Source organism: Mercenaria mercenaria, chromosome 7 (genome assembly GCF_021730395.1).
Source record: "Mercenaria mercenaria strain notata chromosome 7, MADL_Memer_1, whole genome shotgun sequence".
Taxonomy (NCBI): Eukaryota; Metazoa; Mollusca; class Bivalvia; order Venerida; family Veneridae; genus Mercenaria; species Mercenaria mercenaria.
Genome location: NC_069367.1, coordinates 8,121,604 through 8,149,582, shown reverse-complemented (window position 1 = coordinate 8,149,582; position 27,979 = coordinate 8,121,604). Strand labels below are relative to the sequence as shown.

The 27,979-nt window shown below is 33.6% G+C and overlaps 1 protein-coding gene across 1 annotated transcript; it reads left to right on the top strand.

Moving 5' to 3' along the window:
- The first annotated feature begins 14,776 nt into the window (after window positions 1–14,776).
- LOC123555647 (zinc finger protein 90 homolog) lies at window positions 14,777–26,879 on the top strand. The gene is made up of 2 exons (XM_045346243.2): window positions 14,777–14,970; window positions 24,704–26,879. The coding sequence occupies exons 1-2, from the start codon at window positions 14,951–14,953 to the stop codon at window positions 25,899–25,901; spliced, it is 1,218 nt and encodes a 405-aa protein (XP_045202178.2). The 5' UTR covers window positions 14,777–14,950; the 3' UTR covers window positions 25,902–26,879.
- The last annotated feature ends 1,100 nt before the right edge of the window (window positions 26,880–27,979 follow it).

Sequence of the window (27,979 nt, the reverse complement as noted above, 5' to 3'; positions counted from 1 at the left end):
GTTACGGACGGAAAGACAGACGGAAGGACAGACGCAGACCATTCCTATAATCCCTCCGCCACGGCGGAGGATTAATAAACAAACAATGTTCCTGTATTTGTGGATTTTGGTAAGTCTTGCACTAAATGGCAATGTGTATGAAAAACTGAACCAATTTAAAAGTGCAGAAATGGCCATAATTTAACCAAAGTAGATGACAGAGTTATGTATTCTTGCCTACAGATAGAGACTATTATACTGAACAAGTGATAAAAGTTTCAAAGCCATATGTAAAACACTTAACACAAAATATAAACTGGTACGAAAAACTTAACCAAGATTTCTAAGTCAAAAGGGGCCATATTCAGGAAAAATCCTTGATGGAGTTATGTACTCCTGGCCTTTTACTGGACATGGTGATGGTAAACAAGTGTTGAAAGTTTCAACGCATTATTTTAAAAGACTTGACAAAATGTGGACTGGTACGAAATACTTAGCCAAGATTTCTAAGTCAAAAGGGGCCATAATTCAGCCAAAATCCTTGATGGAGTTATGTACTCTTGCCTATAACTGGACATGGTGATAGTAAACAAGTGTTGATAGTTTCAAAGCTTTATCTTAAAAGACTTTGTCAAAATATGAACTGGTATGAAAAATTTAACCATGATTTCTAAGGCAAAAGGGGCCATAATTCAGCCAAAATTCTTGATGAAGTTATGTGCTCTTGTCTATAACTGGACATGGTGGTGACTAACAAGTGCTGAAAGTCTCAAAGCTTTATCTCAAAAGACTTTGTCAAAATGTGGACTGATACGAAAACCGTAACCAAGGTGTGACGCTGACACAGACGCCGTGGTGAGTAGGATAGCTCTACTTATTCTTTGAATAGTCGAGAGCTAAAAACTATTATCACTGGAACCTGAAACATCAATGTTTTTTTTCCATATTGACGCTCAAATTTTATATTGGATATCTGACGTAACTTGTGATGTAAATTTCGTGCATGCCGTCGCATTTAAACAGTTCTGTTGCCAGAATAATTTTCAATCTCACTCAGGCTTAATAACAAATACGACTCATTTATGCAGTTATTTAAGTGTAGACATGGATGTAATAAAAAGATTATTAGATTTACATCAAGAAACCTGCCCCCATTTTTTCACAGGATATTTTGTTTTGTTCGATTTAACGTCGCACCGACACATGATAGGTCATATGGTGACTTTCCAGCTTTTAATGGTGGAGGAAGACCCCAGGTGCCCCTCTGTGCATTATTTTATCACGAGCGGGCACCTGGGTAAAACCACCGACCTTCCGTAAGCCAGCTGGATGGCTTCCTCACATGAAGAATCCAACGTCCCGAGTGAGGCTCGAACCCACATCGATGAGGGGCAAGTGATTTGAAGTCAGTGACCTTAACCACTCGGCCACGGAGGCCCCTTTTCACAGGATCATATGGCGCTCCTAAAGTCGTGCAATATTTCCGCTGCAGAACTCTTGCAGATTTCTTGATACAAATCTATGTACCTATAATTACACTTTAGGCTCATAACAGATTATACAATTTGGTGTGTAAAATTTCAACTGAAACTGATCAATAATGTTAAAATTCTCCACACTCAATGTTTCAGGTCAGTAACAAAGTACAATTTACATGTAAATTTACAACTCTTTCTTATAATTTCTCTATTAAACATACAATTGAAATATCATGTGTTTTAACAAGTATTCATCAGTCAGGGGTGTAACTGTTTTAAGTTATGTAACCTACAGTATTTCAGTTACTTTTCAAGCCTTTTATAACCTGTATTAGTCATATAAATATATGGTTAACTCAGGTAAGTTATTCAAAAAGTCTTCTTGCTGTATTCACAAAATGACCTTTAAAGTAAAATTAGTAGCAAACTGTGGTTAATCAAATTCTCTTTTAGTCTGATCATGACCTGATAAGCATAAAAGGGATGTTAAGAGTTTTATAGCTTTAAAACTTTTATAAACCTTTATCATCCTTGTGTAAAAAAATTTACTGCATGGCTGGAAAGATAAAAATTCAGGGATTCAGGAAATAATTGCATTAGTCTCATTCAAAATGAGGAATTAGCTAAACACAGGTTTTATGATAACTAAAACAAGTTATGAAAGTATATTAAGCAATAACTCAAATGGGTTATGAACTGCCATATTACAACTTGAAGCAGTTACAACCCTGACTGTTCATACCGTATTTATGGTACATGTAGTGAGGCAAGCATAGCAAGTTCTTCACAAAAGAATATAAATTTAACAAGAAATTATAATAAAAGACTTGACATACAAATATGATTCTTACATCATTAAATCTTGCCTGTTTTTCAGACTTTTCTAGGTAATTTGATATGCTCAAGCAATAAAACTGTTAAACATACATGTATATTATTTTTCTAAACTCTTTTAAACCTTACCCTGCTACATTTCCATAATGAACTTGTCTATCTTTCAATTTGGACACTACCATTAACAGACTGATTACAAACACTGTATATCATGATCAGACTGCACACATGTGCAGGCTGGTCATGATCTACACTGGTCGCTGAATTAATTGTGTCCAGCATGATACGGGTTGAAAGTACCGGTAATTAAAATTCTAGTGAGTTTCTAGTGGGTTATATTTATACACCTTTTGTTAACGCCATTAATTTAGAAAATAGAATTTTAAAAAATATATAATTAAGAAAAAATATATCTCATTTAGTGATTTGGCGTAGAATAAATCATTGTTTGGAGTTCAGATGGTTTCTTTTCTAGTGCACCGCTATGCCATTTGACGCCATGATGTAATGATTGTGACATCAGAACAGTGAATTTTTTGTATAATGAATTAATAAATCACTTTTTTTCAGCCCTTTTTTTTAATAGGAAAATTAATCGGATCGTGTTAGAATTTCATATATCAAATGAAAGCTTCTAAAGGTATTTTTCTTTTACAACACTCAATAAAGGAAGGTATTCCATTCAAAAGTATTAGTGACACAATTCACAAAGGGAATAAATTTTAGATGATAACCTGTTACATGTTGTTCCAAATGAAATGAACTTTGAAAATAGAGCTAGAGCTTAAAAATTCAACCCGACATTTACACTTGTATCATGTCTTACTTATAACTTATTAAATTATATACAGATTAAACGATGTAGCTTTGTAGTAAATTGTACACGTGTTAAGTAGAAATGGAACAAGATCATCCTAACTTTTAACAAACTTAGCAAAATCTAGATTATGTAGTTTTGTCATTTTCCAACAAACATTAAAATATCCAATCATATTTAATGGGGTTACCCCACAATGGGCTTCAGACATTAAAAAAGATAGCTATCTTTCACTTTAGATATTAAGCTCAGATGTAGAAGATTACAATCAAGTATATAACTTAACCTAATATATATTTATTAATTTTATAGTATATGTACATGTAGAACTACAATCATATACTTCAAATTTTAATGGTAGTACAAATTTATACCGTCTTTAGCTATACATGTTTGCAGTGTGTATTAATTCTAACCTAATGTATAGTACTGTTAATATGCATAAACTTACTAAATTTAATGTTTTAACAATTCAGGTCTTGTATACCTTTAACAAAAGAAATTTCAAATACAAAGTAGACAAGTCTGTCATCAGATAATGACCAATATACATGATCATGTGAAATGTTACTAGCTTCTGTGGGTTACCAAAAAATAATGCACAGAGACAAACTATGAATATTTTGAAGAGAATGAGTATAATAAGTGTACTTCATACAATCAGTCTTCCTTTGACTAGTTCTACATAAATTAATATCACTTTTTCTCCGAAATGACCTTATGTTGCAAAGGAACTACATGTATATAATATACTATTGATTTAAATGGTTTGTATAGAATAAGTATAACAAGAGTTCTTAAGTCAATAAATAAGTCTTTCTTTGACTAGATTTGTGCAAATTAATCTCACATTTTTCACAACCAGAATAAATAGAACTAGTTTCAACTTCAAAATGAAAAGAAGTGTTGCAACGATTCGAACAAATTAAATGTTTTCTTGGCCATGTTGGTGAGCTCACACTTGGTCACAAGTTGGTGTCTTCTCAAATCAACAGCTTCCAAGTAAACTTCAACATTTAACATCCTCAAAAGAGAGGACAACAACTTTTTCATTTTATACTTGCACTGAATGATACCATCCCTGGTATACACCTTTGTATATATATCCCCTTGTCACACATTGTGGGCTCATTGAAACTTCATTTTCAATGGAGTCAGATCACCTGATATGAACATATCTCTATACACTTCTGCGGTTTTTCAACTTAAAAATATATGAAATCTGTTAACCTGTCCAGCGACAAATTTCACAACATGCAATATTAAAATTTACACTTGTGTCTGACCATTCATGGTAGTTTTCAACTTATAACATACTGATATCACCAATACTGAAGACGTTTATAAGAAACGACGCCCTCATCGACAGAACCACCATCATTCCCCTTTCATATCCTCTACTCTTAAGAGCATATGTACTGATACTGACAACAATGCTTTTTAAGATCAGTCATGGCTGAACTTCAACTTCAAGAATTTCAGGTGGCTTAACAACCAATCTATGAATCCCAACATTTACTCTTTGTGTAAATTAGTCGAACTAATCCGACAGTTTCTTTTATATTGTGACGGTCAAACTGAATATTGCTTTAATTTATCATTACATTAAAAGTTGATGTGAACATACTTTTGAACTTCACAAACTTTGTTGTCTGTTTGTTGTTGTTTTTTTTTTTGTTTTGTTTTGTTTATTGAGAGTACAATTCTTCAAAGCTGCCTCCAGCTTATTAACGCACACACTCTGCACCCATGAGCAAGTACTACATTTGTTTTCTTTCACAGTAGCCACGTCTAGCCGACCTTCAACATGGTTACGAATATAGTTGGAACGAACCAGAGTCCACATTTATCTGCATTACTCATACAAATACTGCATTTTTCGATGTAAACATTGAACGGAACTGTTTTAGACAATCAAAATCCAGACAGATGCACTAGTAAGTGTGTCTTAAAATAGTTTCTTCCATTCATACGTGCATTTTTCAAACTGTTTGAAAGTCGAATCAATAATGGCGCTATCCCTGAATACACGCCGTTCCAACGGTCTTATACCGTAATCATATACTACGGTCTGTACCCGTTACTATTTAACCGTAAAACCCATTAAATTTTACGGTATTTTTTTACAGTGTAGAGAAACAGTAACTATATGACAAAAATACAACATTTCACATTACCATATGAAAATACATTTGTTTTACGTTATTCAGCTTTTATGCCTTCAAACCTAAAAAAATATAACTTGCATATATAGTCCCGTTTAGAAAACGAGCAATATATTCGAATTTAAAAGTACTCAATCACCATTCGAAATAGTAATGATATAATTAGGAACCCTGTCGTAATCATTATATAGTACATATAATTACATGTCTCCTTATTAATATCACCGGTCCATGTACTATGGGACCTGTCTTTAATTCAGCACATGTTTTCTGGGCTATTCAGTCAAATCTGTTTTTATTTTTTAACTGAGAAAATGAATTTCTGATGGCACTGATGAAACACTTACTGAACGATTTCCCAGTCAATAGTCAAAACTATTGGTCTTTCGGACTTCGGACAATAGCTTTGACTATGGACCGGCGGACAATAGCTTTGACTACTGACCGGCAAGGTATTCAGTAAGCGCATCTCAAGAAGCCAGTCAAAACAGTCATATCTTAAAAACCATATGCAAACTATTGTAAAAGTTTACTATTAGGTACACCAATATAGATAAGGCAGTTCAACCGCGCTTTATTTTTATGTGACAAGACTTGCCATAGACATCTTTATATTATGATTTTAAAAGATGACATAACATTAAGATTAATCCTCGCGTAAATATATACCAAGGTTATAATTCAAATTATAAACAATATCGCGAATATTAAACCTATACTCAAAATGGGTTATTAGGCGCGCAGTAAAAAATCATAAGACGTACGTAGTGCACTACTATTTTAATAAGATCAAATCATTGTTACACGTACTTTCTTTATTTAAACAAACGATCAAGTGTTTATAACCGCCACCCAGAAATACCAGCGCTTACAAGAACTGAACCAATCTGTCCTTAAATTAATTATAGAATCGTTAGCTATTCTACTATTGATAGCGAATAATAATGATAAAAAACAACAACAAATGATAATCGATAGAGACGTTTGAATACCATACTTATTGTTGAAATCTAAATAATCACAAAACTTGTAGACTTTTTAGTATTTATTGATCATTATCAATTATGCTTTCATTTATTCTATATTACAACATCAATAAAGCTTTTTTTCGGATTATTAGAGCAAAGAAAAGAAGAAAAAATAGTTTGTCAAATTTTAACGATCAATACGCCTAGTTGCAACACGTTTAATTTTCTGTTCCACTTAAAGACCTCTGTGTAGTTAATATCTTTAGTGCCATTTCCTCTGCACTTTTTGTGTAGCACCGGACTTGCATTCTTAAACAGTGCTGCATTTCATTTTGCCCTCATCAAGAAAATAAAAAATTGCCAAAATATTTTTCAGTGGTTTACTTTCAGAAATTCTGTCATATAATTTCGCTGTAGATACGTCATCGATGTATGATAACATTACTGTTTTATTAATCATGTAGCCTATGCTAAATGTAAAAATCATTATAGTAAAATGCCACACTTTAAAATGTATATAGTCGTTTTGTAAAAACTCAGTTATCAAAAAGAACGTGTATATGTCTTTCTCAAAAGTAGAAAAAAAATATTGTATCTTGATAGACTTGATTAGATACCCGTGGTAGCTCTTGGAGAATCTAGTTCCCACTATTTGACCATTCAGCATCAATAAATAATGCAGAAAAAGTAATTGATTGAGGACGCTTTCTGTAAACTAAGCGAACCTATAGATTACAGAATAATAACACTTGCAACATATCGTTTACTTATAAAATTCATGCGACCATGCAAAATCCAACAGATATTTCAGATAATAATGATGTATGCAAATAACTTAAAAGAATTTTTTTCTAAAATCTGTTTCAATATATTGAACTAAACACTTAACCAGATTTTTTTTTGATTTTTTTGATATCTTAAAACTTACTTTTAATACTTTGTGCAAATTTTGCCGGAGATGTTGGAGAACAATAGGTATAATATGATATAAATGACGTTAACAAAATCAAATTATGTCATCATATAATGTATTCATTTTTCAACTTTAATCTGATATTTTTGGGATATTTAACAAACTTCTATCGAAAAATCATTATGTAAAACTCCGTTTTCTCGTAAATGATATTCACTTAAAAAAAAAGAAAGAAAGAAAAAACCCAAGAACTTTAATGTGTTTTGTGCCTATACACAAACGGGACGAGGTAGAAAAATTAATAGATATATATTTTTGCATAATTTGATATATTTGAAGGTTAAATATGTTACCAAAAACACTTTCTTTGAAAGGTATGCTCAAACAATTATCTTCAGTATTTTTAAAGATATTTACAAAATAACAAACTAAGGTTGAGCTATTTTGCTCGGTATATATGTTTCTAAAGTACACGTAAAGGGGTCTTTTTCTCTCTTGAAAATACAGTTAACCACTCAAGTTGCTGATAAGCGCCTTTTTTAACTCCCATGTAGATGTTGATTTTATTAAGCCAGATGCTAATGAATATGCATAAAAAATAAAGCAGTACTTCGTCTTCATAACTCGTTTTTCGGGTGTATCTTTAAATTTGTAGTTAAAGATACAAATATACATTTTTGCTTCAGTACGTACAAATTTGTGAGGCTTTCGTGACCTTTTCAACTAGCCCTGTTTTCGTTGCATCGCCTCAGATCCCCACGGAATCTCCTCTTACGGCTCAAGAAAAGTAAAAGCATTTCTCAGGAGATATCACCTTGCTTGGGACAAAGACATTTGAAGGAGAACATCTTCCTGATAAAGAGCCATGTTAAATCTGATACTCGTGGAAAGAGGAATTTCCTTGTTACCTGTCCCCTCTTGGACAATAGAAACAATGGCCGCCAAATTATTCATTAAAATCGATCTGCACTCGATTTATGTACCTGACAGTTTTGAAAAGTGGGAACCAAGATTAATCGGGTTGATTTGACAATTCCCGTTAATGACTTATTATTTGTTGATTCGTTGCGTATTGAGCTCGATGTTAGCCGTCAGTTTTGCGGACAGGTTAAACGGCGAATCTATCAAACGGATAAACGACGATAATTCACGAGGTCTAGAAGGTTAACTGTGATCTTCGCGCTGGTCTTTTAAATTGATTACAAATAAATGACCCTTCTTACTGGTCATTTTCACTCAATTACGTTTTGCCGGATATGGTAGAATAATTTCTCTTCGTTTAAGTTATCTTTATTTATTCTTTTAAAATGAGTTTATTTCTAATATTGTGTAAACATTTCATTTGTTTCTACTTTATTTTTTTTTTATCTGTATTTGTAATATTAAATGTGTCTTAAACAATTTATTGTATAATGTCTTTGATTAGTTTAATGTACTTAAAGAAACATTCAGATTTTTTTGTATCGCAGCGTACAATGCTGGACAGAAAAATATTAATATAATTGCTCGGGACCGTTTTATTTCATTGCCACGATAATATATTTCAATTTCACTTTCTTGCCGTTTCTATAAAGTTTACAGCCTCAAATTTCATACTCATATATTATCTTTCAGTAAAACTTCATCTTTCACATATCAAATACCACTTCGGGGCAGCGTTTTGATAAATGATACAGCCATCGAAAATAAATCGCTACAAAAAAAGATGGCTCCTCGGGACTTGCGAGATTCAATGGCGTCTCAGAGGGGATGCTGGGATAGCTCAGCGTAATGGCGGCCGACTTTTGACATCGTCTTCTAATTTATTGCTCTCGTTTACATTCAGCGTTAATGTAAATTATATTTATCACCGTCTAGCAAATACAAAGAAAGAAATTTTTACGCTGTTGGCGTGAGGCCTGTATGTACTTTTTATACTTCATATGTGGCTTCTCTAGGAATTTAGCCGTAATGTAGCATATGTAACAAGCAAAAATTATCGTTGCACTCTCTACAGAGGAACACCATTTTTGCATTTGGTAAAACAAAAAATTGAATCTCTTGCTTAGAGAAGCATTCTGAAAATATTTTTCTTTCTGGAACCCCAACTGCGATTATTAAATTTAATTTGGTTGAACATAGCATTATGGTGGAAAATCTTAGGATGCCGTTCCCTGGTCGTAACTATCTAAATATACGTTGTACACTTTTCTACAGTGTAAAAAAAAACTGAACGTAAAAACACGGCATAAGTATACGCATTCGTGATACAAGACTGTACAGTGGAAAATACCAATGGACAAACGGAAAAATGTCGCAAATCTTAGACTTTAAAGAACAAGTTGCAACAGTTTCCTTTAAACCCTCGGTATGCGCGCAAGTTCAAGAAACTTTATTTTCCTTATTCTGTGTCTCAGAGTTTCGGGTGTGGTAAAAGAGTTTGTTATATATAAGGACCAGGACCTGTGTATCACAGAGTGATATAGTTTTTTAACCGTTAATTTCTTTAATAAGCAAAGAAAAAACAGTCTGACATCGACATAATTATGAAGAAATATGAAAATACGTGCAAAAAAATACCTAATCTTTCTAAGATTACAAACCTGTAAATGATTCAGTGGGAAGGTAGATGATATAACTTTACTAACTCTGAAAACTGTCTGATTAAAAAGTGGTATTAAGAACAGTGTTCATTGAAAAATAGAGTTCTATGCATAGAAATACTTAGACCCATTGATTTTATAGTATCCATGAGTCTATTCCTTTTACGACCCCAATCCAATTTTTAGAATTGCACAAAATACACAAAGATAGAAACGAGGCAGAAACATAATTCTAAGTGAAGGAATCTTAATTTGGGTTTAAAATTTGACAATATGAAGGATATATTCAGTGAAAATTCATCATTCTTATGATGATATTTCTTGTAATAGAGTTAAGTGTGTTTGTTTAATAGTGTCACCCCTACTGAAAGTGCCAGCCAAGTAGGCTTATGAGACACCTACAGACATTTGAGCAGCATTACTATTCCTATCCTTATTTTTAGTGCCAGACACCAGGCAGGTAAGCAATCGGTAACCAGCTAGCGGCTCACCAACCGGTCTCTCTTCAGTAACAAGACCCATCTCTGACAGGACTCAAACCTCCGACCTCCCGATTGCGGAGCAGGTGCCTAATCCATTAGTCCACCGCAGCTCGGTAAATACAATAACACATTTATTTGTATTACTGAGACGTTTATAAAATAGGTAGAGGTTATAAAATGAATAAATTTATATCGCTGCATTAATTGATTTTATTGAAATTTTATATGTTAATAAAAACATACTGATGTCAATGTGTGGAAAATTTCATAAATGTACTGATGGTAGATTGCCAAAACATCCATGAAGATTTTAAATGTATGATATAGACTATTTTCTATCATGAAATCGTGTTTTTGTAATATTTTTTTCTTAATCTTCGATTTATAACGTCCAAACCATTCATTTAAATTTCGACTGAAACCAAGTGAAAAAACAGTGTCTTTAATGAAATATATCTACTATTTAAACAGTAAATGGAGAAGGGACGGTTTCTTTAGGTCCGATTTTATATAAATATGCTTGATTGAACATCTATTTGCAAAATTAAGGAAAATAAAATTCTGGTTTAAAAGTTTTACTATTTTCTAAAGTAGCTTATGATATATAAAACTGCTGACAAAGCCTTTTTCCATTCTTGACGAAGGTTAACACACGCACAGCTCATATATCACGTTGCCGAATTAGACAAAATGTTTTTCCTTGACAAAAGTTGGTCTTAAGGGACGAATTTTGGAGCTGAGAGCCTTTTGTCATTTTTGTTTTTATCGAATTAACGCATGTCTTCAGTTGACATTTTAAATCTCACGTAATCACACGAGACTACTAGACGGGTTCCAGGTTGCTCATTAGATGTTGTGGACTGGTAATAGATTTGTTTTTGTGTAACAGTCAATTTCTGTGAATACAAAACAGTTCTCCTTTGTTTCACATAAAGGGACTTAAACCAAGCGAAAATGGAGTATTTTTTAAGGAAGAAATGACAACGACTTTCTATTAATGAAAACATATTTACAATTATGATATACATACGTCTTCATTAATATTTAAAACTTACTATACCGTCGTATTTTCAGGCTGAAATAGTAGTATTTTATCTTAAGTGTCGATCAAAAGGCATATAAATCAGCTGGAACCAAAGATGGGCTGACACCGTTTAAACAAAAAAAAAATGTATTCCAATGCATATCTTTCAATAAATAGCGATATGCCGTTCATAATGACAAAAAAAAAATCGTTCTTTATCATTATAAAAATTGAATATATATGAAACTGTTTTTTTTTTTTTTTTTTTTTTTTAAGTGCATAATAAGGCTAGACTTTAAAACATGATTCATGAGTATTTAAGCTATAAAGATAGATGTTTTAAGACATGGTATGCTGTTTTAGCACCATGTTATCAAAACGTTTCGTTCCGTGATGTAGCTTTTGAACCTCAGAAACTGAAAAAAAAAGTTTCTATGTATTCTGAAATTTACAAAAAGTTTTTTTTTTTTTTTTAATTTCGTTTCTTCAGAGAAGAGACATAATTATGTTGCACTATCAGTTGCCATTCAAAATATTCGGTTCCAGTGACAATGCTTGTATCGGTAAGGGATAATAAATAGGAAGACATGTATAAAATTAAATTTTTTGAAAGCATATTTTGATAATTCGGTATTGTCGAAATTTCTAAATGTTAGTAGAGATGTATGTATGCTGACATTTTCCATTATCTCTTGATTTTGGGGTTTAGTAATTATTCTAGACGGTTATCCTTTTAACCATCTTTTTACCTGTTAGACGAAATGGATTCTGCACTATTTGAAATAAGACAATTCAATCAACTGAAAACATCGCAAAAATAAGTCGCATGCAATTTATTATCTGAGTGCATTTGCAACCAAATTCATTCAAACATCCAAAATGTCTAATACATGCGTGGCGCAAATGGTCCCACAATTACATGTCAATTTGTTGGACATGCAATTATTTCCTTAAACAACATTTATTGTTACACAAGACGGGCTGTCTGAGGCATATTTTCTCTTCTTGAAGAAGTACGAGGAAAATTGGCCGTCGCTCGTGAGTTTTCCGGACCGGGAATAATTCACAAATTAAGAAATAATTCTTTGACCCGCCATATTTGGTTTCGCGTTTAAAACGAGGCAGATGTGAATGGGCGTGATATTGCGAGACTTCCTACTGTTTTAAATGACATCTAGGACAACGAAGCGATTGATACGGGAACATGCAAACGCCTAGAAGAATGATTAAAAGTCATGTTTCTCTATTAATGTAATAATCATTAAATGCATGAAATATTCATCGCGTGTTTGAATTTTAAATCGGAAAAGGAGTCTTTGGGAAATGGTAACGGAGATGTCGGAAGGGCTCCTCGTGTCCTATTTTGTCAAATATGTCTGCATTTTTCTCCTCTTATTACGTTATTCAACTGTCCATCAGTGCATCAAGACAAAAAAGTACTTGCCTCTCCTTCATCTCCGCGCAGTGCATATTTAAATTTCGTGCCTTTTTTGGTCAGAATGGGCTTTCTATCATTTTTTGTTTACATATTTTGACTTTCATATGTGTTGACAGTTAATGAACATTTTCTTTTATGAAATTAATAGTTTCTTAACTGTCCCGAGACATTGGTACATATTCTGGAAGCTTCTGTGAGACAGTAAGTGTCTCCTGCAGAAATATTAACAAGACAGCAGATAAGTAAGTAGGAAGTGGAACTCAGTGCAAACATATGTTGTTTTATATTCAAGTTACGCAAAGTATTTGAGCCGCACCATGAGAAAACCAACATAGTGCATTTGCGACCAGCATGGATCCAGACCAGCCAGCGCATCCGCGCAGTCTGGTCAGGATCCAAACTGTTCGCTAACGGTTTCTGTAATTGCAATAGGGTTTGAATGCAGACAGTATGGATCCTGACCAGACTGCGCGGATGTGCAGGCTGGTATGGATACATGCTGGTCGCAAATGCACTATGTTGGTTTTCTCATGGCGCGGCTCATTTGTATTCTTTAGATTAACATTCCACTTTTTCTATATTTTGCCGTGGCTTTGCATTTTACACTGACAAAAGATCGCATTGTCAAAACTGACTCTGCTATGGCAATTCACATTTTTAATTTCACGTTTAAAGAGACATCACTGTAATTTAATTTAGAAATAAAACTGACTCTGATGTGACAATTCACGTCTTACATGCCATGCTTTTAGAATATTCAAAGAGATAAAACTGTAAATTAGTTCATATTTTAAAAATACAATCTTCGTTTTTAAGAAAACGAGTATATAAATTTGCCCTCTTTTTGGCGTAAAAAAATAATCGTTTGCTTTTTAAAGATGAATAATTCTTAAAGTTTCAATTTATTCCGCTGGTTTTCTGCTAATCACCATGACAATATTTGTTTTATTATTTTTAAAAATCGTAAAATTTTAATTTTCTACTTCTTTGTATTTCTTTAATCGAATTATAATTTCCTTTGTTCACGGGTAATCAGCGTTGTGTTTTGATACTTTTATTCATGACCGACAGATCGTGTCAGGCTAGCACATGTTCGCTTCGCGGCGGGGTTCGAATTCAGCTCAGTGTAGCACGGAATATATGAATAATAATGGCACAGTGTTCGAGTGACAACGGACTCAAATTATTAGTCAAATTGGACATAAAATTAGTACATGGAGCTGTATAGAACGAGCCTCTCTGCAATTTGATACCACACATATTCATTGGAAATGAGCAGATTTTTGTTAACACCAGAATGGGCATATCTGGCTGACAAATTTCCATCCCGACCCCCTAAGTCGCTTTCAAATCAGGTTTGTACTATACCAATTTCACCAGCGTTACACCGCTTATTATCTCAGTGGGTGGGGTATCGATATAATTTTACCCTCTGGATAACATTGTTCTCAAAGTTAGAATTATGCCCAATATATCCAGTGAATAGCTATGAGACACGATTATTTTGTCACTGAAGGCGGTGAAAAGGCACAACTTTAAAATGCTGGTGTTTATTTAATTCAATTAACTGCCAATTATGGTATCCTGCTGTTCTGGCAGCGATCGTTCAGGATCGTATTTCAACGTTCACTGGTCCATTTGACTTATCAAAGAGCCAGCGATGTTGAAAAGTGTGAATATGAAAATAAACGCAAAATGTATTAAATAATCTAACACTGTCTCCTCGCTTATTTCAGTTAATACGTAAGAGCGATACTTGAAAGCATATTGGGCTGCGAGAATTGTTACGCCGCGCTCATCAGCTCAAAAGTCAATAGTGAAACAGAGGCTGGATATTTGCTTTCAAATATGGTAATTGGATTTGATAATGGGCGTGAATAGAGGCGTGGTTTATCTGTAAATAGCAATAATCCAATCATGTAGTACAGTATAATGAGTTTTTGATTGAGTATTGAACACGGCTATACGCACAAGTGGCTTTGTAAGTTTCACCTAAGGTCACGTGGGGTGACAAATTAAGTGTCACGTGGCTTATTAGCACCGCCTATCGTGAAATAAAATAGATATTTTCGTCTGCTACAGGTAAATGAAAATAAAGTCAATGTCTCATTTGAAAGTTCGTTTAATTTCAATTTTACGGGTGCACAGACTGTGCATTAGATATAGTTTTTCAATAGATAATTAACTCGTGTTTAAGTTTTGGACGGCGGATATATTCCTATAACTACAGAATTAAAACAACAATCTGAGGAAATATATCTGTATAGAACATGTTTCCACCACATATTGGGTATGTAGTTTTCAAATATATATACATTTAACAATGGAAAAAAATATTTGCTCTGATTTCATGAAATTTAGTAACAGAAGAAACGCATTAATTATTATTATCATCATTATTATTATTATTTTATCATCATCATTATTATTATGAGCCACAATAATTTAAGACACCAGTCCTTTTAAGTGATTTGCTAAATTACGTAACAATAACATTAATTAAAACCTTGAAGTAATGGCATTAAATGTTGACACATTTCTGAAACAAATGTCTAATTTTACTGATACTGGCCCTGTTTTAAACCTTCCAAATGTTATTAAGGGAACCTTGTTATAAGAAAGCGAGTTGCTAATGCTGTTTGAGGTATTCTATAGTTATTAGGAACGCAACTTCACAATAAAGTATCACTTAACACTATGCAACAGCTTTTATAATGTTTTATGAAACCTTCATAGATGTCAGAACATTATTGTATTAAAAGATACATTCCATCTACAGTTACATTTGTTTCATATAAAATGTATCTCACATTAAAGATTGTATTTCTCTAATTAATACACACATCTGATAAGAAATCATTCTGTTATGATTATTTACGATGCGAGCACACAAAATAAAATAATTTTAGACATCTGTAACCATAAATAATACACAAATCCCATGATTCTGCTTGATGACAGGCCTCTCACCATTTATTGCTGAAAATGATTATGGTTTTCTGTTGTCTCCAATGGTATACATTCTGTATTTTTAAATGATTCCTTACATAACTCGCCCGTCCATAGTTTGTAATATTGACCGGTCTGTATTCAACAGTATATCTTTTGCTGGACCAAAGTCGAAACTTAAAGTAAATAGTTACGAAAATCTATCCCTGATGTGAATGAATTATTTATCAACAGTAAAAATAGAAATATATCAATAAATTTGCTAAAAAATGAAAATAATTTATATGTATTTTCAAACAACTGAATGTATAAAACCCAGGTTAAGTTAAACTACATAGAAAAATTTGATTTTATAGAAGCTCAAAGATTTGTTTTAGTGGTGGAATTATGCGTACAGTTTTGAAAGTAAATTTAATGATGTGGTTCTTAGCTCATATTAAAGAATATAGTCTGATGGTGTGTTGAAATGATATCCTATATGAAGAGGAAAATGTTTACTTAGAATATTACCATTTTCTTAGTACTGACATGAAAAATATTGACAAAGTTTCAAAGTTTTATCAAAACTGATCGTTTCAAAGTTTTATCAAAACTGTCAAATGTTTTTAAATAATACAATCCAGTAATATGACACCGTTCATATGACTTTGTAATTAAGAAGAACTGAAAAATATTCATTAAAACATCGTTACGATGTGACAATAGGCCAGCCGTCTTGCTTATCAGGTCGATGCTTTCATATAATATGTACACACCAGAAACAATAATTTCATTCATATTGTTTGAATATTGATGAAGAACTATCTTAACACCACTAGAACATAAAACAAGATTTAGAGAAGAAAATGGCCGGCCTCTAAAAATCTCCGTAAAAAGGATATATTTCGCATTGCGGTAAGAGTTAGATATGAAGACAATTTAATTGAGTTTACCTTGCTAAATTCCTAAAATCGACTGGTCTGTCATTCGATTTGGGCAGTACCATTCATTATTCGAAGGGATGTCCACTGAAAATTTACTGACCGAACAGTACAGACCATGGTCAGTCTGCACGGATCTTGGTCTGCACTGGTCGCAAAGGCAAAATCTCTTGCCGCCAGAAGGATCGGTAGTGAAGACATCTTGAAGCTTCTCTTTAAATTTCTAATTCTGTTCTTCTGCCTAGCATTTAAATGTTATAAATACATGTATACAGGTATGGACGTAGAGCTTCTAAAAAGGAAGTTGATATTTCAAACGCTCACCACAACCTGAAAATGGTCGCCAGCTGCGTAAGCGATATATTGTTCTGGGTACAACCGATGAAAACACCTTTTAATAAAATTTGGGGAAATAAGAATGTAAAAAAGTACATTAAATCACTTTTTAAATTTAAAGTAAATTTCGCTGCGACAAAATACTCCTATGTTTTCGAACCTTAAGCAAATATAGTTCAAATGACATGAAAAAATTGAACTTCAAATGTTTGTTTCTTGAAATATTTTATTTTTAAGCGCAGCAAACCTGTGTTGAACTATAGACCGGTCAGTAGTACAAACTATGGACCGACGATTTGTGTAAGGAGTCAAGTAATGATATTAATTATATATTTTTTCTGGATAATAAAGATTCACAGAAATAAAAAATGTTCAAGACTTAAATAAATACAGCATAGTATCATACTGCTGAGAGTTGGACAGCAAATAATGTCAACATGAGAGGATTACTGTCAACCAATAGCAGAACTGAATTACAGTATATATATTTCTTCGGATGTTGACGATAGTATAGTCCCACGATAGGCAATATGATTTTTTTCATTATGCCGTAAAAGGAGACAAAAAAATTAATGTGAACAATTCACAAATAAATTGAGACACTGTTTCAAAAAAAAAAAAAAAGAAAAAAGAAACCAAGTCTAGTCTATCAAAGACATATGCATAAAACATCTTAAAAGCAGATCTCCCGGTAAACTTACAGCGCTTTGACGCCCTTTTCTTCTGCTGCAAGTAGACCAATAGAAATAAATATAACATCTAATTTATAGGCGTTTTGCACTGGCAATTAAAATGAAATTGACCATTAAAATATTAGCATTATGTAAAAAGATTGTCATCGAAAATAACTTTGAGAACTGGAATCCCAGTATGCCCAGTGAAAAGGGATATATTACAAATATAGGGAAATTTTTAAGCTCATCCGAAACGTAGCCTTAAATATGCTAAATTGTAAAGTTTTTGTCGACATATTTTAAGCAGTACAGATCACTTCAAGCTTTGATACCTAGGTTGTCCCTGCGGAAATTACGTCAGGCAGGTGTGGGCACTTAGAAGGATATAGTTTCTAATATGAAAAAATATGTACCCACATCGAAATGATACTTAAGACTTAATCAGATCCCTAATCATAATATACAAAATGTCATTAGAACATATTCCATATTCGAGTTACTTTGTTATAGTTTTCGACAAAAACCAACTTGAAAGGTAGGTTACATTATAGCAGATACACAAAAATTCTTTGTTCGGTTAGATATATTTCTTGACAATTGTATTGTTAATTAAAAACCCCAGTAGCATAACTTACCTATAGAACTGAACAAACATGTCAATTTCTGAGATCTGAAAAAAAAAGAAAGAAATATTCAAATCACTTATTTACTGGTTTTGAAACTGGCTGGCTGGAGGAATATTTCACATTTACCGTTTCGTATTACATGTTTCGTGCTGCAGACGGATTCACAGCATGGCAGTGTGTCCGCCAGAGGTCTTATAGATCGTAAATAAAACGAATTCCGATATCTGAAACGTTATTGGTATTTATACAGACAATTTATAAACAACACCAGTTATACAAGACCGAAATTAAAATAACATGTTATTTATGGTCTTTATTGAATATATTTGTGTCATTTGTCTGCTCTTTCATACTTTTTCTAATTTCAGTATATGTCGACAGAAGCATGCATTTTTTACAGTTGTTCTGTTTATTTATCTGATGCAAATAGTTCAGAGACGAACGTTCAAGCATTTTTTTCTAATACCTTCTATTTATTAGTAGAATCTAAATAATGTATTTTCGTATTTCCATGCTATGACAAAATATCTTATTATGGTCTTCACAATAACATACTTTATTATAGTTTTGCATATTATTCAAACATTTTTTGTCCATCTGTTCTATAAAACGGTAATTGTATTTAAATTAAATTAACATGATGACGGTGAGTATTTAGTGGGAATGGAAATAATGTCAATGTAATTAATCTTTTCTGGATATACAAATCGCCACTTTTAAAGACACGGCTGGCAAATCTTAAAACATATAATTTTAGAAGAAGCGTGGTTATTCAATCTCTTTTACTGGTAAGTTAAAACATTTGCATTGTGATTAAAACGCATATAACACGCAGTGATTGCATCTTATGAAATAAATAAAATGCACCGTTCTTATAAGGGTTGGATTAAAGCAGAATAATTATGCTGTTTTGTAAAATTGCATTTCGTAGACGTTCGTATCGTATGTTGCAAGTAATATACCTTAAAACATTTGGCAATTTTTAACAAAATGTGCGCGGATTTTTTTTTTCTTTCAAAATTCCGGTACAGGTCTGGTTAGCTCTGAAGACATGACTTTAAAATTGGTAGGAATATTGCAGACTGCCGTCAAATTGAAAGAGGAAATAAGTACTTTGGCTGAAACTCAAACAAAGAAATTCTTAACAAGACCGCAATTCACTTCTTGTCTGTAAAGTGTCCATATTTTTCAGGAACATTTTATAATTTGTTAGGCCTCACTGATGTCAAACAACGTCTCAATAGAAGACCGCATTTCTATATTACTTTCGGCTTTGTTTTAGATTTCACAGATGAATGTCCAAATCAATCTCATTGTTCTTAACGTATTTACATTTGTATATGTAAACGATACATTAAATGTAATCTTACTTAAAAATAAGATTACACTGTTTACTCCCGTCACTTGCATCTGTGACTGAAGATTAATAACGCCATTCTGTGAATAGAGTGGTTGCTCACGTGGCGGTATCAGAATACAAAATGTTACAGATTCTGATGTTAATCTGACAGGAGAATCATTGGAATTAATCTGACAGAAAATCATCAACAAATACATTACGTGATACACGTGTTTCGTGAAACGAATCGCGGTATAGAATTGAACTGTGCATGTTATGGCAACATATTTATTGAAACATTTCTTTTACGATATAAATTACAAGGAAACTGTCTAAATCGTGCGGAAATATACATTTTTTAAACACCACTTATCGTCTACTGAGTATTCCGGCACCAAATACCGTCCGCTGAGAATTCCGACACCAAATACCGTTTACTGAGTATTCCGACACCAAATACCGTCCACTGAGTATTCCGACACCAAATACCGTCCACTGAGTATTCCGACACCAAATACCGTTTACTGAGTATTCCGACACCAAATACCGTTCACTGAGTATTCCGACACCAAATACCGTTCACTGAGTATTCCGACACCAAATTTGTCCACTAAGTACTCTGGTACCAAATACCGTTCACTGAGTACCCCTGCACCAAATATCGTTCACTGAGAATTCCGACACCAAATTTGTTCACTGAGTATTCCGACACCAAATACCGTTTACTGAGTATTCTGACACCAAATATGTCCACTGAGTATTCCGACACTAAATACCGTCCACTGAGTACCCCTGCACCAAATACCGTTCACTGAGTACCCTTGCACCAAATATCGTCCACTGAGTATTCCTGCACCAAATACCGTCCACCAATACCATCCACTGAGTATTCCGACACCAATTATGTCCACTGAGAATTCCGACACCAGATACCGTTCACTGAGTACCTCTGTATCAAATACCGTTCACTGGGTACCCCTGTACCAAATACCGTTCACTGAGTACCCCTGCACCAAATACCCTCCACTAAATACACTGATACTAAATACCAGCAGCTTAGTAATCTGTCATCAAATGCTCAGTAAGTATTTTGGCACCGACTAGGTACTGTCCAAGAAGTACTACTACAACTAAATACTTATTGAGCATTGTTCTACTTCATGTCTATAAATATAATATAGTTTTTTTCAGTGAAACTCGAACCTAAGTTTGCTCAGACAGCACCGGGCTGTTACCATTTGTAAAACGTCGAAATGCAGTCCTGCATTTATTTGGTAAAATACATTTTATTTCTACTCCATTAAAGTCGACACTATTGTTGTTTATCGGTGCATTTGTAAACTGTAGAAATTGCGAACGTAAGCAAAATTTCTTGCCTCTAAAGTTTATCCAAAATATTTTTTTTCCGAAAGAATCCGATAACTGAAGAATTAAACAAGAGCTGTCTCCGTAGGATGACACATGCCCCCGATGGCACTTTGAATGAATAGTTATGGCCGTTGTTAGAGTTTAGGACCTTTGACCTACGGACCTGGGTCTTGCGCGCGACACATCGTCTTACTGTGTCACACATTCATGCATAGTTATTTTAAAATCCATGCATGAATGACAAAGATATGGACCGGACATGCCCATCAATGCACTATCATGAAAAATGATCTTTAACGTCTAAGTGTGACCTTGACCTTTGAGCTACGGACCTGGGTCTTGCGTGTGACACGTCGTCTTATTGTGGTACACATTCATGCCAAGTTATTTGAAAATCCATCCATCGATGACAAAGATATGGACCGGACACGCCCATCAATGCACTATCCTTTAACGTCTAAGTGTGACCTTGACCTTTGAGCTACGGACCTGGGTCTTGCGCACTGCACGTCATCTTACTGTGGTACACATTCATGTCAAGTTATTTGAAAATCCATCCATCGATGACAAAGATATGGACCGGACACGCCCATCAATGCACTATCATTTAACGTCTAAGTGTGACCTTGACCTTTGAGCTACGGACCTGGGTCTTGCGCACTGCACGTCGTCTTACTGTGGTACACATTCATGCCAAGTTATTTGAAAATCCATCCATCGATGACAAAGATATGGACCGGACACGCCCATCAATGCACTATCCTTTAATGTCTAAGTGTGACCTTGACCTTTGAGCTACGGACCTGGGTCTTGCGCACTGCACGTCGTCTTACTGTGGTACACATTCATGCCAAGTTATTTGAAAATCCATCCATCGATGACAAAGATATGGACCGGACACGAAAATTGCGGACAGACCGACAGACTGACAGACGGTTCAAAAACTATATGCCTCCCTTCGGGGGCATAAAAAGAACAAATGATTCAATATTTTGTTATATTAATAAAGATGAAAATGAACAGTACTTTATAAAGAGGATATTTCGCTTATGGAATATTAGGAACATACTTTTTCCCATTAGAGAAATGTCACTTTTAAATTTGTATGACAGTCGTACAAAATGTTTATCAGAAGCCTCCAAATATTCAGAACAATTATGTATAGGAAAGATCACAAATCTAAAATAAGTCTTGAAAATAAAAAATGAACAGAATGAGTAGGCCATATATAAACACGTACAGAAACTTCTATCCAGCGGCAAAAATTTCCCATTTCCTGTTATCGTCAATAGGGGCAGACAAAATATGATACTGGTTGCGCACACTGTCAATATACACATATTCCAGCGATCTATAAACTGTTGGATCCTGCATAAGGATTAATTTGTAGATTACCTTTTCCCAATTTTTATTTACTTACATATTTTCTGTTTTGTAAACGTTTTTTTTCGCATTTGAATAAAAAGAATGTTTAAATGAGTCGAATCATTTATCTTTCATTAAAAAAAAGACAAGCATGACTTGTTGTTCAATTCCTTCAACAACTAAAGAAATATTATACTCTTTTATTATTCATTTAAAAATATATGTTCAATTTGTTTGGTAAAATACGTTCCAAATAACTTCAGTCTAACAAGTGACAAAGAAGAGTATTCACTTTGTCACAGGAAATGGAGAGAACAGTGGTCCGATATTTCATAATTATAGAGATGTGCAGATGTAATACCATAATCTACCATATCATATGTAAACTATAACAGATGGCGTCAGAGCTTACATATATTTTAGTTAGAGTTTACCCCTGTTTTAAAGAATTATATATATGCATTTTTGTTACACTTCTATGTGTCAAACAATTGATATAGGATTGAAAGTAAATTATCTATTAAAGGACACTCTATATAAAAGTGCACATTAAAGTCATTTTGTGGAATGTGTGAGCTGGAACCAACATCACCACTAAGTCAGTCATGTCCTAGAGTCACTAGTGTCACCGACTCGCCTTTCAATTTTTGCTATACCCTATACGTGGTGAGTTAAATAACAACCTATAATAAATGGCTAATTTATTCAAAACATTAACCGTAGTCTATCAAATCAAGTATCATATTGCGGCCGCGGCGACTTACGTTTATTTAGCACCCTGAAGAAGGCCCGCGATGTCTCAAAGAAAACAACACATATTTCATTCTACTCCTGACACGTGAATCTTATACCCAAGAGCCCATGGGCTCGCAGCGTGAAGCCATAGTCGGCTGAATGCGAGCCCAAAATAAGTGTAACTGACACCTTACATATTCCATTGTTTACGGGGGTGAAATACATGAATCTGCGGTATAAACCCATGTTGTGATACGTCCGTCAAATTTTGAAAAGCAATTTCCTCTATATTTCAAATCATTCATCGATTACTCATACCTGTACAGCGTACCAAGAAATAAATATTTGTAAACAAATCTTGGTACTGGGTAAAGAATAAAAATGGAAAGAATTTACAGGTTTTATGGTGATTAAATCAGATTTCGGCCAAGTAACGGATATGTTCGAGCTCATTTACAATTATTTGTGTTCATAGAGCGCTTAATTCAAGTTACATTGTTATTGGAAATATTTTACCAAACCAAGATATAAATATAGATTTGATAAACATAACTTCATTAAGATTGATATGAACATAAAATCTACTGTGTTATATTTGATGTTAGAAATGCTAGATTGAAAAATAATGTTATTACCTCCCTTTGCCGATCTTGGTTACGCAACCAAGACAGATTTGAAAATAAAAGGAATTCAGAAGCTTCACGCTATTTCAAAACTTATTTTTTATTATTATTCAGGTTGCTTAAATAGCCAGATTTTTATAAAATGCAAATGTAAAACTAGAAATTTAACTAATATAAAAAGAAATACACAGTATTTTAAAGACGCTAGCTGCAGTTTCTTGTATGAGAGATGGGACAAAAGTTTCCCTAAAAATATTTTTTTTTCAAACTTTGTATATGAAAACAGTCTCATGTTAGAAACAGAAAAATGCAAAAACAATCATAGGTCACCATGCTTGTTTAGGAGTTATCTGCCCTTAAAACTGGATTTTTCTTCAAATTTGCATATTCAAGGGCAGATAACTCCTGAACAAGCATGATGACCTTCGATTTTTTTCCATACTTCTGTTCCTAACATGACACTGTGTTCATATACAAAGTTTGAACAAATTCTAATTTTTGGGATTTTTTTTTACCCAAAACTGCCGCAACCGTCCTTACATACTTTCATAAAGTTTTATAAAAAAAATCAATAATACATTGCTAACAGGGCTCTAACTGTGTGTAATGGGCATTTTGTCCCCTAACTAAATCTCTTACAACAAATACGAAAACGAAGTAAACATGTAATAAGTATCTCACACTTGTCTTCACTCATTTTTTTCAGTCTTATATATGCACTCTGTGTCAAACTTGTTGGATATGAACAAGTCATGTTTATGAACAAGTCATGTTTAACAGTGGGCAAGTAGCTTTGAAGCAAACATAGTCTTTCCATTATGATGTGTATATAATCTCCCTTAGACATTGCACATAAAGAGATAGTAAAACAAACGTCATTTGAATTCAACTGCTATCATTTTTATAACATAATTATGACTTTCGTCATTTTTTTGTGTACTTCATTTTTCTTTTAAGAAAGTAAGAATGAAACAGCCGTAGATACAGAAATAAGCAGAAATAGTGGGTATAACATTCTTGAAAAATGCATACGTGCTATAAAGACAGCTTAATTGATTAACTAAATCAGTTTATTTCTTATATTGCAGTGCCCCTGGACTTTGTGATGTTCAAGGCGTTAGGTTACAAGCTGAATACAGAAGACCCTTACCTGCACCACAGCCGACACGCCACCCACTTCCGGCACACACAAGGACTTCTGATGTTCGCCCAGGTCTGATGAACTTTCCTTTGAATGCAGTAAATACTGGATTTCATCCACTTCCTGTTTTGTCACTACCGTCCGTTCAAAATCCCGCCTCTGCAGTGGCAATACCCACACCACTTTTACCAGACCCAACTATGCCTTTTGGACCCTTCAGCTTTGGAAGCCAAGCACAAGAACTGCAGAACCTAAATCTCATACATTCCCTCAGCCGAGCGAATTCAGGAGCCGTGGAGACGCAGAAATTGAAAACACCGATTAATAGGAATTACTTAGAACTTGCAATGCTCGTCTGCAACACTTTTCGCGGGAAATTGTTCCCATGTCCTCATTGTCGCTATGTCACGGATCGCAGAAACAACTTGAAACGTCATATTTCTACAATGCACCAGACTTGCGATAAACTTCTTGAATGCTGTGGTGTTAGTTTTAGTACCAAAGCCTCTCTTAGGGAACATATTATGATTTTTCACCATAATGGATACTCTTGTCCATACTGCGGCAGACGATTCTGCCGGAAGGCGTTATTGAAGCGCCATCTATCGGTGCACAGCGGTCAGAAAGACTACACTTGTCCTAGTTGCGACTATGCAACCAGTCACAAAAGCAACCTTGAGCGCCATAAACGTATACATGAAAGACTAAAGCTTGGAGAAGAAGGGTCTATTTTTGGCTGCACAGATTTTTCCAGCCATCAGACGCAAAGTCCAGACACGACCGACAACTCTTTTAGCGAAGCTGACTCGAAGGCCGACAACTGCGTTGATCTTGACACTTCGGATGAGTGTTCATCCGATATCGACGTCACGGAGGATAGTTTTGATGAAGAAAACAAACTTTCTAACTATCCAGTTTACATACCAAGGCCAACGTCTTGCGATACAGATACGAATGGGCTGTATAAAAGAAACATTCCCTATGGTGAAAATAGTGATAAAAATCAAGAGCCAATTAAACAAAGTGTTGATTTATGTCGAAAACACGACGCAACTAGAAGAAAAATAGAAACAGTTACAAAAACGTATCTAGATCAAAACTCATGTGAACCTTTAGATTTACAGGTTACTTCAAACGTGCATTAATTAATACTAATTAATAATGATGTATTATTTATAATGTAGGTATTTTCTTGTTCGTTCAATAATTCTCAAAATGTAGCAAGTGTGTTCTGAAAGCATTAATGCCTTATACCACTTGGTGTGCACGGGTTTTTCGTCAGTTTTTTTTTCCGAAAGGGAATTTAGATTTAGACCTTAAACGTTAGCTGTAACTTCCTCTGTATGAAATTTATATTGCTGAAACTTTACTAGGTTTTAACGTTATCATCTGGCATATTCATGCCAAGTTTCATTATAATATGTACGTCAAGAATTCCAAATATATGGCAAAAAGACGTTTAAGCATTCCTAAGATTCAGACTAAAACGTTGAAAAATACGGGCCCTTAAGTCAAAAATGTTATTTTTTTTTATAATAGAGTGTGTAAGAACATTCTTACAAAGGCTGTGCAAAAGCTGTTTGTTGATGCAATACGGATCTAGTAGAAATAGCTGTCTGTAGTTTTCATACTTTTTTAAAGATTTCTTTCTGAAGTAGAAGTATGTGTTAGTTACAAAGACCTGTTTTGACAATTTGTATAAATGTAAAATTCTTAATAAATGTTATTGAGCGTTAATTTAAAGTTGGTGAATCACATTTAAGTAACATTTTATGGCATGCTTCCGTCTTTTAAAGATTTATTTAAAGGTCCATAATGCTTAAATTTTATATCTTAAAAAACCCCAGATGAAACAGCTTTTCAAATAGATGTTATGCGTAGTTACATGGTTAGAAAAGCACTACTTTTAATATTGCACATGAACTGTTATTGTTAGAACCATAAAGGGAGATAATAAAAGACGATATATTCATAAAACATTCTAGTATATTTAGCAGTCGTCAAACCTTTGACAAATTTAAATGAAATTAATTATCAGAAGTAGGATTTAACAAGAAATTAATGTATTTTATGTTCATAACGGAAAATGTGGCAGCCGAATTTTAAAGAAAAGGCATTATGAACATTTAAACGTTGCCCAATGTCACATGACTTAGATATTTGTGAAATCTCATATAGAATATAGAGAATATTTGTATATTACATTGAAAAAAAAAATAGAAAATAAAAATAAATCACCAAGTGTGATTTCATCAAAATATCACATACATGCAATATTTTCACTAGTGACGTATTCATAAACGAAAATGTAAAATATGATGTTAAAAGATATTTTGAAATTACTTGTAAAGCAGACACATGCTTTTTACTTCATAAATTCAGCGTTTTATTACCAAACCTCACACAATTTGTAGTTCCGTACAATATATATTAAATTTTGATATTTTCACTGATGCTCTGTTATATTTCAATATTTTACTGAAAACTAGTGTAATGAATTTCGAAATACATTTCAATTCTGTCAAAGTTCTTTGTGTGTGTTTTTATTTAATATATGGATACTGAGCGTCATCAAGTCTATCTTATTCTATTTTTGACAAGTCAAGCTTTTAACAAGCACCATGGTATCTCCACAAAACAGGGATTTTCGCGAACTTCACTACCATTTCTGAGAGACTTAGAAACATTTGCTTTAGTTTGGATTGTTGTTTAGGGGCCAAGCAGTAACAAATGACATAAAATTGTAAAATATTTAAAATACTAAAGTACATTTTTTTTACAGAATCCACTTGGACGTACGGCGTCAAATCGTTTTGTTTTTTTTTCGTTTAAATCCAATTGACAATTTTTAAGTAAGGTGGTGAACAGTTTTCTTTCAGGGCGGACATGATTAGAGTTTAAACGCTTGGTTAATGTCTGTACGGTATATAAGAACGTTAACATCATCAAAAAGCCGTCTTCTGAGTTACTTTTTTGAAAAATTCATTTGGATTTTTCTCTCTACCTTTTAACAAAAAAAAAAAAAAAAGAAAACTGTCCGTGTTGAAGTTTTTCAAATTGGAACTTTTTCCAGTCGGATATTTTTCCAATATTAAAAGCGCGGAAAATCCAACAGGAAATGTTGCTTTTTATCATTATTTGTACATCTTTGTTAAATTTTCTCATCATTTTACACACTTGAGAAACTGAATTTAATGAAATGTTTTAAAGTTAAAACATTCCA

Coding starts and splice junctions, on each gene's coding strand:
- LOC123555647 (XM_045346243.2), top strand. CDS start 14,951: ATGTTTCCACCACATATTGG. Junction 14,971..24,703: donor ATGTTTCCACCACATATTGG/GTATGTAGTTTT, acceptor CTTATATTGCAG/TGCCCCTGGACTTTGTGATG.